Source organism: Molossus molossus, unplaced genomic scaffold (assembly GCF_014108415.1).
Source record: "Molossus molossus isolate mMolMol1 unplaced genomic scaffold, mMolMol1.p scaffold_m16_p_9, whole genome shotgun sequence".
Taxonomy (NCBI): domain Eukaryota; kingdom Metazoa; phylum Chordata; class Mammalia; order Chiroptera; family Molossidae; genus Molossus; species Molossus molossus.
In genome coordinates, this window is record NW_023425403.1 from 99,559,450 (window position 1) to 99,576,133 (window position 16,684).

A 16,684-nucleotide genomic window follows, 5' to 3' on the forward strand; every position below is an offset into this window, starting at 1 on the left:
TTTAAAGTGGGTCCTCCCTGGCGCATCCAAACCCAGGAGAGGGAGCCACAAACAGCAGAACACCAACACCCACTGGGAAAATTTGGCAGACTCCAAAGCCCACTGTGATAGCCAAAATGGTGAGAAAGAGAACCAAAAGCCAAATGAAAGAACAAGAGACCTCTACGGAAGATGAAATAAATGAGGTGCAGTTAAGCAAGTTAAATGAATAGAATTTAGAGCCATGATGTTGCAGAAGCTCAACAGCATGTGTAAGGACATGAGCACCATGAGTAAAGACATAGAAATGTTGAAAATAAACCAGTTGGAAATGAAAAACCAACAGGAAGAAATGAAGAATGACATATTAGAAATGAAAAACACATTGGAAGGTCTAAAAAGCAGAGTAGGGGAAGCTGAGGACCGGATCAGTGAATTAGAAGACAGGCTAGAAGAAATCAACCAATCAGAAAACAAAAAGGAAAAAACGATTAAAAAATAGGAAGACAGCTTAAGAGAACTGTAGGACAACTTGAAACAAAATAATACTCGCATCATAGGAGTCCCTGAAGAAGAAGAAAGTAAGCGAGGGCTAGAGAATATATTCAAAGAAATAGTGACAGAAAACTTCCATTATTAGGTGAAGGAAGAAGGAATTCAAGTTCAAGAAGCTCAGAGAGCCCCAAGTAAGAAGAACCCAAAGAGGCCCACACCAAGACACACAGTAATTAAAATGCCACAAATTAAAGAAAAAGAGAGAATCCTAAAAGCAGCAAGAGATAAGCAACAGGTTACCTACAAAGGAAACCCCATAAGGCTCTCAGCTGACTTTTCACAAGAAACACTACAGGCTAGAAGGAAATGGCATGAAGTAATCAAGGTCATGAAAAACAAAGATCTGAATCCAAGACTACTCTACCCAGCAAGGCTATCATTAAAAATAGAAGGTCAAATAAATAGCTTTTCAGACAAAAAAAGACTAAGGGAATACATTAGAACCAAACCAGCACTGCAAGAAATTTTAAAAGGACTGCTGTAATTACCAGGAGAAATGGGAAGGAAAATAGAACCACACTAAACAAAAATTGCAATACATAAGTACATATCAATAATCACCTTAAATGTAAATGGACTGAATGCTCCCATAAAAAGACAGAGTAGCTGACTGGTAAGAAAGCATGACTCATCTATATGTTGTTTATAAGAAAAGCACCTCACAACAAAAGACTCACATAGATTGAAAGTGAAGGGATGGAAAAAAATCTTTCAAGCAAATGGAAAAGAAAAAAAAAATGGGGTAGCAATGCTTATAACTGATAAAATAGATTTCAGAATGAAGGCCATAACTAGAGACAAAGAAGGCCACTACGTAATATTGAAAGGATCTATCCAACAGGAAGATATAACCTTGATAAACATATATGCACCCAATATAGGAGCACCAAAATATATTAAAAAACTTTTGGAGGACTTCAAAGGAGAAATCGATAGCAATACAATCATAGCACGGGACTTTAACACCCTGCTCACATCACTGGATAGATCCTCTAGACAAAAAATTAGCAAGGAAACAGAGACTCTAAATGAAGCACTAGACCAAATGGATTTAATAGATATATAGGTATAGAGAACTACACCCCAAAACTACAGAATTCACATTCTTCTCAAGTGCACATGGAACATTCTCAAAGATACCACATGTTAGGGCACAAACTAAGTCTCTACAAGTTCAAGAAGATTGAAATTGTATCAAGCATCTTCTCAGACCACAATGGCATGAAACTAGCAATCAATTGCAAGAAGAACATACGAAGACATTTGAACACATGGAAGCTAAATAGCATGTTATTAAAGAATGAATGGGTCACCGAGGAGATCAAGGAAGAAATCAAAAACTTCCTGGAAACCAATGAAAATGAACACAGAACAACACAAAATCTATGGGATGCAGCGAAAGCAGTTCTGAGAGGGAAGTTCATAGCACTACAGGCCTACCTCAAAAAAGAAGAAAAATCTCTAACAGACTATCTAACCTCACAACTTAAAGAACTAGAAAGCAAACAAAAAGAAAACCCCAGAGCAAGTAGAAGGAAGGAAATAGTAAGGATCAGAGCAGAAATAAATGACATAGAGACCAAAAAAACAATTCAGAGGATCAATAAAACAAAGAGCTTGTTTATTGAAAAGATAAACAAGATTGATGGACCCTTAGCTAGACACTACGGAAATACAAAAGATCATTAACAACTACTATGAACAATTATATGGCAAGAAATTCGACAATCTAAGCGAAATGGACAAATTTCTAGAAACACATAGTCTCATAAAACTGGATCAGGAAGAGACAGAAAACTTGAACAGACCAATAACAACAGAAGAAATTGAAGATGTAATCAAGACTCTCCCAGCAAACAAAAGCCCAGGCCCGAAAGGCTTCACGGGGGAGCTTTACCGAACATTCAAAGAAGAACTAATACCCATTCTCCTCAAACTATTTCAAAAAATTCAAGAAGAAGGAAGACTTCCAAACTTGTTTTATGAAGCCAGCATGATTCTAATTTCAAAACCAGAAAAAGACACAACAAAGAAAGAAAACTACAGGCCAATATCCCTGATGAACATAGATGCCGAAATCCTGAACAAAATACAAGCAAATCGATTCCAGCAATACACCAAAAAAAATTATCCACCATGACCAAGTGGGATTCATCCCAGGGATGCAAGGCTGGTACAATATTCGCAAATCCATAAATGTGATACACCACGTAAATAAAATGAAGAATAAAAACCATACGATAATATCAATAGATGCTGAAAAAGCCTTCGACAAAATCCAGCATCCATTTCTGATAAAAACGCTCAGCAGTGTGGGAATAGAGGGATCATATCTAGACATAATAAAGGCCATATATGAAAGACCTACAGCCAACATCATACTCAATGGGCAAAAACTAAAAGCATTTCCCTTAAGAACAGGAACAAGGCAAGGATGCCCACTTTCGCCACTCCTATTTAACACAGTTCTGGAAGTCTTAGCCACAGCAATCAGACAGGAAGAAAAAATAAAATGGATCCAAATTGTAAAGGAGGAAGTGAAATTGCCATTATTTGCAGATGACATGATACTGTACATAGAAAACCCGAAAGACTCAACCAAATGTTTATTAGACTTAATAAATGAATTTGGCAAAGTAGCAGGATACAAAATTAACGTCAAGAAATCGATGGCATTTTTATACACCAATGATGAACTCACAGAAAGAGAAACTAAGAAAACAATCCCATTTACCATTGCTGCAAAATAATTAATATACCTAGGAATAAACTTAACCAAAGAAATAAAGGACCTATTCGCAGAAAACTACAGGTCATTGAAAAAAGTAATAGAGCAAGATATAAAAAGGTGGAAGCACATACCCTGTTCATGGATTGGGAGAATTAACATCATTAAAATGTCCATATTACCCAAAGCAATATACAGATTCAACGCAATCCCCATCAAAATACCAATGGCATACTTCACAGAATTAGAACAATTACTTCAAAAGTTCATATGGAACCAAAAAAGGCCTCGAATAGCCACAGCAATCATGAAAAGGAAGAACAAAGTTGGAGGGATCACAATACCAGATTTCAGGTTATACTACAAAGCCACTATAATCAAAACAGCCTGGTATTGGCACAAGAACAGGCATATAGACCAGTGGAACAGAACAGAGAACCCAGAAATGGACCCAAGGCAATAGGCTCAATTAACATTTGACAAAGGTGGCAAAAGCATACAGTGAAGTAAGGACAGCCTCTTTAATAAATGGTGCTGGGAAAATTGGACAGCTACTTGCAGAAAAATGAAACTAGACCATCAACTTACACCCTACACTAGAATAAACTCAAAATGGATAAAAGACTTAAATGTAACTCATGAATCCATAAAAATCCTAGAAGACACTGTGGGCAACAAAATCAGACATCATACGCAGCAGAACTTTTACTGACACATCACCTAAGGCAGTAGAAACAAAGGAGAAAATGAACACATGGGACTACGTCAAACTCAAAAGCTTCTGCACAGCGAAAGATACAATCATCAAAACGGAAAGGCTACCCACTGTATGGGAGAGCATAATTGCCAATGATATATCAGATAAGGGGTTAATTTCCAATACATATAGAGTGCTCATACAACTCCGCAAAAGACAAAGAACCCAATTAAAAAATGAGCAGAGGAACTAAATAGACACCTCTCCAAACAGGACATACAAATGGCTAAGAAACATATGAAGAAATGCTCAACATCACTAATCATCAGAGAGATGCAAATCAAAACAACAATGAGGTATCACCTCACACCTGTCAAAATGGCCGCCATCAACAAATCATCAAACAAGTGTTGGCGAGGGTGTGGAGAAAAGGGGACTCTAGTGCACTGCTGGTGGGAATGCAGAATGGTGCAGCCACTATGGAAAACAATATGGTGTCACCTCAAAAAATTAAAAATTGATCTTCCATTTGACCCAGTGATCCCACTTCTAGGAATATACCCTAAGAAGCATAAAACACCAATTAGAAAGAACATATGTACCCCCATGTTTGTAGCAGCACTATTTACAATCACTAAGATCTGGAAACAGCCCAAGTGTCCATCAGTAGACGAATGGATCAAAAAGCTGTGGTACATATATATACACAATGGAGTACTACACAGCGGTAAGAAAGAAAGATCTCTTATCCTTTGAGACTACCTGGAGGGACTTTGAAAGTATCATCCTAAGTGAAACCAGCCAAACAGAGAAAGACAAGTTTCATATCATCTCACTTATTTGTGGAATATAATGAACATAACAGTTTGAGGAATGGGGTAGTCCCAGAGACGCAGAAGCGGGGTACAGACTGACAATCCCCTAAAGAGGGGAGAGTGGGGGAGGGATGAACCACAGAATTTATATGCATGTATGCATGAACAGTGGACATGGACAACAATCTGGGGAAAGGGCAGGGAGGGAGGGGGAGGGAGGGAAATCAGTGGGGGGAAAAGGAGAAACATCTGTAACAAAAATTAATCAATAAAAAATAAATAAATAAATGTTTTTGGAGGTTGAAGTTTCTCTATACTTAGATTTTGTAATGTGTCAAAATGCCAACCACTGTGACTTGCTATAATAAAATTTTATGAAAGTATCTATATGAGTACACAAAAACCACTAAGATTATATAAATTAACTGACCTTTATGAAACTGATGTATCTGTTAGCATAAATAAGTCCAGCTAACTACCACAGTATTATAAACCATAAATAGCATTCCGATATAAAAACCAAATTTTTCATATTATAATTTCTTTCTAAATCCACGGCCTCAATAGGGACTTAAACTATTTTATTCATATATATATATATATATATATATGCGCGCGCATGTCTGTGTTTATGTGTGTGTATATATATATATATATATATATATATAATTCTAAATTAATTTTAATATAATAATTAGGGCCAAATATAAAGTTATTATTAATTGTAAACAGAGCACTTCCCTACTAGACTTATAACACCATCTCAGTTATCTGGAAACCTATCTTCCAGAATTTTGAAGCATTTTGAAGCAAGAAAGTATTCTTCATTCCAACTCCCTTGAGAAAGTATGGGAGGGAGGAAGAGAGGATAAGATGGAAAGAAAAAGAAAAGAAAAAACAAAAATAACTTTCACCTCTTCTCATACATACATGGTCTTCGGGAAAAGTGGCCTTCTATCAGCTTCAATGAAAATAAAAGAGAAAGGTTGAAAAAGCAGGTGATTTACATATAATACACCAAGATTGTTTACTTTGCCACACTCTGTCTTATGAAAGTTATATGAGAGGTCAACCATTTCCAGCAAAAGCCAAGAGTCCTTGGAAGGACAACAGGAGATAAGAAAAACAAAAATTAGAAAGTAGTAGGAGAAAAACAGACTGAGGATTCGCTGGAAGTAGTTACTAACTGGGAATTATAATGGTGATGGCAGTGAAGAAAAAAATACTAGCTGAGCTTAAGAGTAGTTATGAGAATAGTCTCAGCAGGGTAGAAAAAACACCCAAATAGAGCAGTAAATGGGAAGAAAGATTAAAAAGCAGGAGAGTTTAAGGGAGTTTTGGGACAATACAAAAAGTAACAATATTCACATTACATGGGTACCAGGAGGAGAAGAATCAGAGAAAGGAATAGAGAACCTGTTTGAAGAAATGACAAAACTTCTGTAAACTGGTGAAGGAAAAAGTCACACAAGTCTAGGAAACACACAGAGTCCCAAGCAAGATGAACCCCAAAAGACCCACAGCTAGACACATTATAATAAAAATGGCAAATATTAGCCCTGGCTGGTTGGCTCAACAGTTAACAGTGTTGCCCTGCAGACCGGAGAGTCCCAGGTTCGATTCTCACTAAGGGCACGAACCTCAGTTGTGGTTGGTCAATGGCCCCGGTTGGGGTCATGTGGGTGGCAATCAATCGATGTGTCTTTCTCACATCGATGTTTCTTGCTCTCTCTCTCCCTCCCACTCTATCTGAAGTTAAATGCAAAAATGTCGTCAGGGGAGAATTGAAAAAAAAAGGGCAAACATTAAAGACAAAGAAAGAATCTTAAAAAAAAAGAAAGAAAGAGACAGAAAGTTACTTACAAGGGAGCTCCCATTAGACTGACAGCTAGCTGATTTCTCAATGGAAACACTACAGGCCAGAAGGGAGTGACATGAAGTGTACAAAGTAATGCAAGGCAAGGGTCTGAATTGAAGACCACTCTATTCAGCAAGGTTATCATTCAAAACTAAAGAAGAAATAAAGAGCTTCACAGATTAAAAAAAAAAAAAAAAAATAGCTAAAGGAATTTACCACCATCAAACCAGCACTCCAAGAAATGCTGAAGAGACAACAAGAAGAAACAGAGAGAGAGAGGAACACAGGCATAAAATTAAAATGGCAACTAATAACTATCTATCAACTATAACCTTAAACATAAATGTCTTAAATGCTCCAATCAAAAGACACAGGGTAGCTGATTGGATAAGAAAATACAACCAATACGACCAATATATATGCTGTCCACAAGAGACCCACCTCACAACAAAAGAGTCACAGAGAATGAAAGTGAAAGGATGAAAAAAAATTTTCCAAGCAAATGAAAATAAAAAAAAGCTGATGTAGCAATACTCATATCTGATAAGATAGACTTCAAAATGAGAATCATAATAAGAGACAAAGAAGGTCACTACATAATATTAAAAGCATCAATCCAACAAGAGGATATAACCCTGGTAAACATATACACACCAAATACGGGAGCACCAAAATATATTTAAAAAATTTTGGAGGACTTCAAGGGAGACATCAATAGCAATACAATCATAATAGGTGACTTTAACACCCCACTGACACCACTGGATAGATCTTCTAGACAAAAAATTAACAAGGACATAGATTCCCTAAATGATAAACTAAATCAGGTGGACGTAATTGATACTTACAGAACATTTTACCCCAAAGCTGCAGACTATACATTCTTCTCAAGTGCATACGGGTCATTCTCAAGGACAGACCACATGTTAAGACAAAAAGTCTCTACAAATTCAAAAATTATGAAATCATATCAAGCATCTTCTCAGATCATGAAACTAGAACTCAATTACAATGAAAACATTCAAACACCTGGAAGCTAAACAGCATGTTATTAAACAATAAATGGGTTACCAAGGAGATCAAGGAAGAAATTAAAAACTTCCTAGAAACCAATGAAAATTAACACAACAACAACACAGAATCTATGGGACACAGCGAAAGCAGTCCTGAGTGGGAACTTCATAGCACTACAGGCCCACCTCAAGAAACAAGACAAATTCCTAATTGACTTTCTAACCCTACAACTTAAAGAACTAGAAAATAAAAAGAAAAACCCAGAACTAGTAGGAAGAAGGAAACAGTAAGCGTCAGAGCAGAAATAAGCAACATAGAAACTAAAACAACAACTCAAAAGATCAATGAAAAAAAGAGTTGGTTATTTGAAAAGATAAACAAGATTGCCAGACTCACCAAGAAACAAAAAGAGAGGACCCAAATAAACGAAATCAGAAACCAAAGAGAAACAGTAACAACTCACACCACAGAAATACAAAGTTACACCAGAACATACTATGAACAATTAAATGCCAACAAATTGGACAAGCTAGATGAAATAGACAAATTTCTAGAAACACACAGTCTCCAAAAACTGAACCCGGAAGAGACAGAACACTTGAACAGACAAATAACAACTAAGAAAATTGAAGATGTAATCAAGAAAGTCCCAGCAAACAGAAGCCCAAGCCGGATGGCATCATGGGAGACTTTTACCGAACATTCAAAGATGATCTAACTCCATTCTCTTCAAACTATTCCAAAAAATCCAAGAACACGAAAGACTTCCAAACTCATTTTATGACACCAGCATAACCCTAATTCCAAAACCAGATAAAGACACTTAAAAAAAAAAAAAAAAAAGAAAAAAGAAAACTATAGGCCAATATCCTCGATGAAGATAAATGCCAAAATCCTTAACAAAATATTAGCAAATCAGATCCAGCACTATATCAAAAAAATTATTCATCATGATCAAGTGGGATTCATCCCAGGGATGCAAGGATGGTACAATATTCATAAATCAATAAATGTGACACATATAAACAAAATTAAAGATAAAAACCATATGATCTTATCAACAGATGCTGAAAAAGCCTTCGACAAAATCCAGCACTGACTTCTGATAAAAACACTCAGCAATGTGGGAATAGAGGGATCATATCTTTACATAACAAAGGCCATATATAAAAAACCTACAGCCAACATTATACTCAATGGGCAAATATGAAAAGCATTTCCCTTAAATGGGAATGCCCCCTTTCACCACTCTTATTTAATATAGTACTGGAAGTCTTTAGCCACAGCAATCAGACATGAAGAAAAATAAAAGGGATCCAAATTGGAAAGGAGGAATTAAAACTGTCATTATTTGCAGATGACATGACATTGTACATAGAAAACCCTAAAGACTCCATCAAAAATCTACTACATTTAATAAATGAATTTGACAAAGTGGCAGGGTACAAAATTAACATCAAGAAATCAATGGCATTCTTACACACCAATGATGAACTCACAGAAAGAGAAACTAAAAAAACAACCGCATTTACCATTGTGGCAAAAAAATTAAGATACCTGGGAATAAACTTAACCAAAGATGTAAAGGACCTATTGAGAGAAAACTACAGGTCACTGAAAGAAGAAATAGAGAAAGATATAAAAAAGTGGAAGCACATACCTTGTTCATGGATTGGAAGAATTAACATCATTAAAATGTCCATACCACCCGAAGCAATCTACAATTCAGTGCAATCCCCATCAAAATACCAACAACATATTTCACAGAACTAGAACATATACTCCAAAAGTTTATATGGAACCAAAAAAGACCCCGAATGGCCATAGCAATCTCGAAAAAGAAGAACAAAGTAGGAGGGATCACAATACCAGATATCAGGTTATACTACAAAACCACTGTAATTAAAACAGCCTGGTACTGGCACAGAACAGGCAGATAGATCAATGAACAGAACAGAGAATCCAGTAATTGATCCAAGACAATATGCTCAATTAATATTCGACAAAGAGGGCAAGAGCATACAATGGAGTAAAGACAGACTCTTCAATAAATGGTGTTGGGAAAACTGGACAGCTCCATGCAAAAATACGGAGCTAGACCACCACCTTACATCATACACAAAAGTAAACTAAAAATGAATCAAAAAGAGTTAAATATGACTTGTGAATCCATAAAAATCCTAGAAGAAAATGTTGGCAATGAAATTTCAGACATCACACGCAGCAGAATTTTCACTGATACAACGCCTAAGGCAAGAGAAACAAAGGGAAAAATGAACACATGAGACTACATCAAACTAAAAAGCTTCTGCACAGCAAAAGAAGCAGTCATCAAAATGGAAAGGGACCCACTGTATGGGAGAGCATCACTGCCAATGATACATCAGATAAGGGGTTAATTTCCAAAATATATAGAGTACTCAGACAAACTCAACAAAACACAAAACCCTATTAAAAAATGGGCAGAGGACCTAAAGAGACACCTCTCAAAACAAGACACACAAATGGCGAAGAGATCTATGGATAAATATTCAATGTCACTAATCATTGAGATGCAAATTAAAACAACAATGAGGTATCACCTCACATCTGTCAGAATGGCTGCCTTCAACAAATTATCAAACAAGTGATGGCGAGAGTGTGGAGAAAAGGGGACTCTTATACACTGCTGGTGGGAATGCAGACTGGTACAGCCACTCTGGAAAACAAAATGGTGTTACCTCAAAAAATTAAAAATTGAATTGCCATTTGACCCAGTGTTCCCACTTCTAGGAATATACCCCAAGAAGCCTGAAACTCCAATCAGAAAGAATATATGCACTTCTATGTTCACAGCAGCACTATTTACAATCGCTAAGATCTGGAAACAACCCAAGTGTCTATCAACAGATGAGTGGATAAAAAAGCCGTGGTACATATACACAATGGAATACTATGCAGCTGTAAGAAAGAAAGATCTCTTATTCTTTGAGATGACATCGAGGAACCTGGAGAGTATTATGTTAAATAAAATAATCCAATCAGTGAAAGGACAAACATCACATGATCTCACTTATTTGTGGAATATAATGAACCAAACTGATGAACAAAATAGACCCAGAGACACAGAAGTAGAGTACAGACTGACAAACCTCCAAAAGGGTGTGGGGGAAGGGAAGAGATAAATCACAGAATTTATATGCGTGTATGGATAACCAATGAACACAGACAACAATGCTAGGGATGTGGTGGGAGTGGGTGGTTCAGGAGGATGGTGTCAATGGGAGAAAAAGGAGAAATATCTGTGACAAAAATAAATTATAAAAAGCTAAAAGTAAAAAAAGAGTGAATAGTGTCTCAGGTATAAAGTGCTTAGAATAGTCCCTGGAACATATTAAGTACTCAATGAGTTGGAATTGTATTAAAAGTGGCATAGATGATAAAGGCAGAAATTCAAAGTAGCAAAATGAGCTGTAGGTCATCTGACAACAATCTCAGGAATAGATTTAAAGACAGAATAGTGGCTCTCTATTCTGAAGCCAGAGAGAGAACTAGAACAAAAGCAAAAGTAAGAGAGCAAGAGAAAAAGGGAGAAATTATGTTTATGGGGATGGGGCAAAAAGGAGAAAGGAAGACAGAAAAGGATAATGACAAACCTTCACCTTTCATCATAGACAGATTCTTAGAATAAACATTTGTTCCCAAGTAAACATCACAACCTGAGGAGACTGTAACTGTTATCATGCAATATAGCATTCAGCTCTATTTTCCATGCCATCTATCTTTGTATACACAGTCAACTTGGTTCTCAAAGTGTCCCATCTCGAACAATTCGGTTCTCGATCAAGCTGTTCACTGAAAAAATGTCTTGGCTATGGAACAAAACTTCAGCTCTCAACTTGGCAACTGTTTCATGCTGATACATCAGCACAACAAATGCATCTCTGAGGTCACAAGCAAAGGAGAGAAAGTGGGAGTATGAGTCAGTTTACTGCCAAACCTGGAATTGTTAACATCTCAGGAAGTTGTGCTGTGAGTATTTTCATTTGTTTTTTTGTTGTTGTTGTTTGTTTTGCTACTGGAGAAATGGACAATGAGCACAATTTTACAACATAAAGAAGCCATCAAGAGTACTGATGTAGCTAAGGGTGTGAATGTGCTCATGAAACAATGATCACAGGCAACTGAAGAGGTAGAAAAATTGTTGTTGACTTGGATTAAAAAAAAGCAGTTACCAGGTGATAGCATTTTGGAGGCACTGATATGTGAAAAAGCAAAGATGATGCATGCTGACTTCCTTAAAAGACACCCCTAGAATGAGCGCTGAAAGTGATTCATTAAGGCTAGTAAGGGGTGGTTTGATAAATTTAAGAAAAGAAGTGTTTGTTTATAGATTAAACAGTACATTAGACATGTACTGTATATAAGGAAGGTTAAAAAAGTACTTGGGGGTCTAGAATGGACTATTTATATAATGATGGATTAATTCAATTAATAATATACAATTGGAAAATACGATTCAGTTTTCAAACAAAACACTTCTCAAACAGCTTTCTGAAATGAATGAAGTTTGAGAATCAAGGTTTCACTGTACCCCTATTTTCATAGAACCCACCACAACTTAAGAAGGTCAGGAGCACATCATACACTAAAGTTTTTATTAAAAGAGATAAATTTCTTTTATTAAAAGAGATAAAATTAAAATACTGGTTGATACACAAATATTAGCTAGAATATTCACATAAAAGAAGGATCATATTATCCATGGACTTGAAAAACAAAGACTAATTATATTAATTCTGATTTTTCTAGCTACAATTTTGGAATAGAGATACCTGGCTTGATGCTGATGACCCATAGTACCCTCTCTACAATATATGTAATTTTATCCACGTGTAATTTTAAGGTTAGAGCACCGATTTTTAAAACTGGCAATAACGTGAGATATCATATCTTGATACATATATTTACAAATAAGTAGTCCACTGCCTATCAAGTTTCACTCTATTAACACAAAGAAAAGGTTAAATACAGAGTAAAATAAAATAACTATATAGTTTCACAAGGATATCTCCCACTACCACTACAACCTTTTCTTAATGCTTCTAAAAATCAAAAGCAAAAGCACTGCTGCTCTAAAAACAAATGCATTCCTACAAAGTAAAAGATTGAGGAACAGAAATGTAACCAAAACATGCAATGTTTCATGCCAGTATGAGAAGTTTAACTGCTTATCAATTACGAGAAAAAATTTTATATTAATGGCATGTAAAAGTAGATACATCACTAAGAAAAACACTCCAAATTATGATTTGAAAATAATATAAAGTTGTTTTTTCTCAGCTAACAATAGATTACTGAGAATACTAGACAGCCCAATGAGGCAGTATTGAAAGAAAATTCTTAAAATAAATGTGACATTACCTATGAGTACATAAAAAAAGGGAAGAGTTGCCTTGGCTGGTTTGGCTCAGTAGTTAGAGTGTTGATCCACAGACCAAAGAGTCCAGGGTTTGATTCTGGTCAAGGGCACAGTTGGTCCCTTCTGGTCTGGTCAAGTTGCAGTTTGGTCCCTGGCCCTCAGGGTCTTACAAGAGTCAACCAATAGGTGTGTCTCTCTCACATCAATGTTTCTTTCTCATTCTCTTTCTCTCTCTCTCTTTCTCACCCTCCTTCCCTCACACTATCTGAAAATAAATGGAAAAATATCCTGGAGTGAGGATTTAACTTTTTTAAAAAAGCTGAGTTGTTAGATCATATAAGACATCACTACCAAGCTAATAGTGTAACTACTGTGAACATTTATTAAATATTGTCTGGAATATGAAATGAATATGACTATAATATGGAAAGATTTAAGGTTTCTATCCCTGCAGAAACTAAAAAAAATTTTGTTCATTTTACAATGAAAAGATCTTTGCTTCCTTTACTAGTTTTCTTCTTCACCTTCTGATCTAACATTAAATTTCCCAGGGAATCACAATAATGGCCCACAATTGTTATTAACACCCTTTTGGGCATATAAATTTAAGGAAGATGAATTGAGAATTTCTAAATACATTTTAAAACAAAGGCAGGCTTCCATATATAATTTCTTTAATATAAGCAACTGGTGTTATTTTAAACATTTTTACCACAATATTTCCTACTCAAACCAGGAAAGGAAACGCTAAGATCCAGCCCTACCTTAGGATTCTAGAATTATATTTTATACAATTTACTTTTTTTAAAAAACTGTAATAGAAAAAATAATACCATAAGGCAAATAAAATATAATTTACTCACCAAAGTGACTAGGAGTTTCATTTAACTATATATGTAGTTACAAAAATATATGAAAAATATGAGGAAAGAAACTAATTTATTATTCCTTTTTAAAATTTTTTTAAAAATATTTTTTATTGATTTTTAGAGAGGGAGAGGGAGAGATAGAAACATCGATGAAAGAGAAACATCGAATAGCTGCCTCCTGCATGCCCCCCCACTTGGAATCGAGCCCGCAACCTGGGCATGTCTGACTGGGAATTGAACCAGTGACCTGTTGGCGCATGAGTTGATGCTCAACCACCAAGAAACACCAGCTGGGCTTTTTCTTTTATCTTTCCAATAACTGCAATATTTATATGAGTATAAATGTCTGAAAATCAAACTACTGTAAGTAAATTCTTAATTTCGAAGAAATAAGTGAAATAATTTCAAAATACTTTGCTATTTATTTATTGAATATGCAACTGAGCCCTAAGATGATTTGGTTATATAAATAAATTTGTAAATACTATTATAATATTTACAATAGTAATAATTAAAATTGCCACAAGATGTGTCAGCTAAGATTTCCCTGCCTGAAACAAAATACTAAAGAAAAATCTTAGAAACAAACAAAAAATCATTTTTGAAATTTAGTTCTTGGTAAGATTAAATTATAAAGCTTCTGGATTTCAATGTCTATATAGTAAACTGAAGTCAGTCAACAAGGAAAAGTAAACGAACAATTGCAAATTATTCTGGAATTTTTAATAAAGAAGAACATCTGCTGCAGGCCTTGTAGATGTTAGGAACTATGCAATTCATCTACACAGCTTTCTCAATTAATCCCTACAACCCTTGATGGTATATATTTCTATATACAGGTTCAATGTGAGTGAATTAAGATGCAGAAGAGTTAGACAATTTGAACAAGTGAACACAACTAAGTTGCAAAGTAGGAATTCTAATTTTGACTTCAAATTCTATTCCCTGTACTATAAATAGTACTGATAATAACACATACATATTATTTTGTCCTTGGACTTATCATTATTTATTGCTGTAACAAAAATTTACTACACCTGAAGCAATAAATAAATGGAGTATGTTGTTATTTAGTAAATATGTAAAGGGTTCAGAGATTAGTTACTTCAATTTTATACACTTTTTCTCAATTGATTGACAAATTATTATCGGAAATATGATAGCAAAAATATCAATATGTGCAAACTAAGAATGTCTCAAATTTTCTTTCTTAGAAAATTGACAATAATTATTTTAAAATGTATCTTATTATCCTAAATTAATGTGTTAATTTGACAAAATTACAGCTTTAATTCAGGTTATCAGTGTGTTGAAACTCATAAGAATAAGGCAATACTTTAACCAGATACCATATAACATACATAAAAGTAAAGTATCTTACCTTTAGAGGCCTACACACACCCTCAGTGATATGCCCAACAACTTCTTGAATATTTTCTTCAACACCTACAATTAATTATAACACAACAGAAAATTTTTTCCATATTACACTTTGCTTCACTTACATTCAAAAAACTAACAAACAATAATATATGTGACTAATGGCACTAATAACAAACATTTAAAATAACCTTAATAATATTTTATTAAGTTCAATATCTCTTAGGACATTATTAATTATGTCAGTACCGGAGTTAAAAGTCCTGTCAATTTTTTTTTTTTTTCATCCTCACCCGAGGACATTTTTTCATTTTTTGTTCAGATAGAGTGGGAGGGAAAGAGAGGGAGAGAGAGAGGGAGGGAGAGAGAGAGAGAGAGAGAGAGAGAGAGAGATTGACGTGAAAAGGACACATCGAGTGGTTGAACCCGCACAACCCAACCAGGGCTGGGGACAAACTGCAACCAAGGAACATGCCCTTAACGGGAACTGAACCCAGGTCTCTCTGGACCACAGGCCGACGCTCTAACCACTGAGCCAAACCAGCCAGGGCATAGAGCCCTGTTAATTCATGACGAACAAATTGACTAATTTAGTGATTAATAAAGTGAACATGATTTCTTTGTGAAAAAGTAAATATATGAATCACTGGAAAAGTACAGTGTAAAATATATTAATTGAAGGAAGTAATATGAAGATGTATCAGCATTTGTTCTACAAACATTATTCTAGGTAGTGAGGCTGAACACATAAGCTCAGGGTATAAAGATGGAAACCACACCTTGTAATCTAATGGAAAAGCTGATAGTTACTAAATACCAACTATTTATCAAGCTTTGTACTAGGTACTTGACTTTTCCCTTTAACCACCCTCATTTTTGCAGATGGTGAAACTGAGGCTTAGAAGAATTAAACCATTCCCATAGAATAATCTATTTCATCTAACTCCAATCTATTTTCTTCCCATGTCTTAACAGTGCCTTTCATATTAACTTTTCTGAAACATTTCTTAAGAAATACATTCTCTTAAACTGGGTACTTAGGATAGTAGAAAATAATTTTTAAAAGTGCAGGCTTGCCCGGCCCGTGTAGCTTAGTGGTTGAGCCTTAATCCATGCACCAAGAGGTCGCTAGTTCGATTCCCAGTCAGGGCACAGGTTGTAGGTCAAATCCCCAGTGAGGGGCATGCAGAAGGCAGCCAATCGATGTTCTCTCTCATCGATGTGTCTCTCTCTCTCTCCCCTTTCCTCTCTCTAAAATCAATAAAGAAAGTTTTTTTCTTTAAGTGCAGGCTTTGTGTCAATCTAACAGATATGTTGGTCTAATCTCAATACCACAGAGTTAAAAATTAGGTTAAGTCTTGCCACCAACTTGTAAACTGGCCTCTTCT

General features: G+C 35.4%; 1 protein-coding gene across 2 annotated transcripts in view; it reads right to left on the reverse strand.

The window, feature by feature from the left end:
* The window catches only part of COG6 (component of oligomeric golgi complex 6), a 147,646-nt gene that overhangs the window by 86,504 nt on the left and 44,458 nt on the right, over positions 1-16,684 (reverse strand). For both annotated transcript variants that reach the window (XM_036249983.1, XM_036249984.1), the window contains one exon: positions 15,298-15,362. In XM_036249983.1, the coding sequence (XP_036105876.1) occupies positions 15,298-15,362 (65 nt within the window). The remainder of the gene's footprint in view (positions 1-15,297; positions 15,363-16,684) is intronic.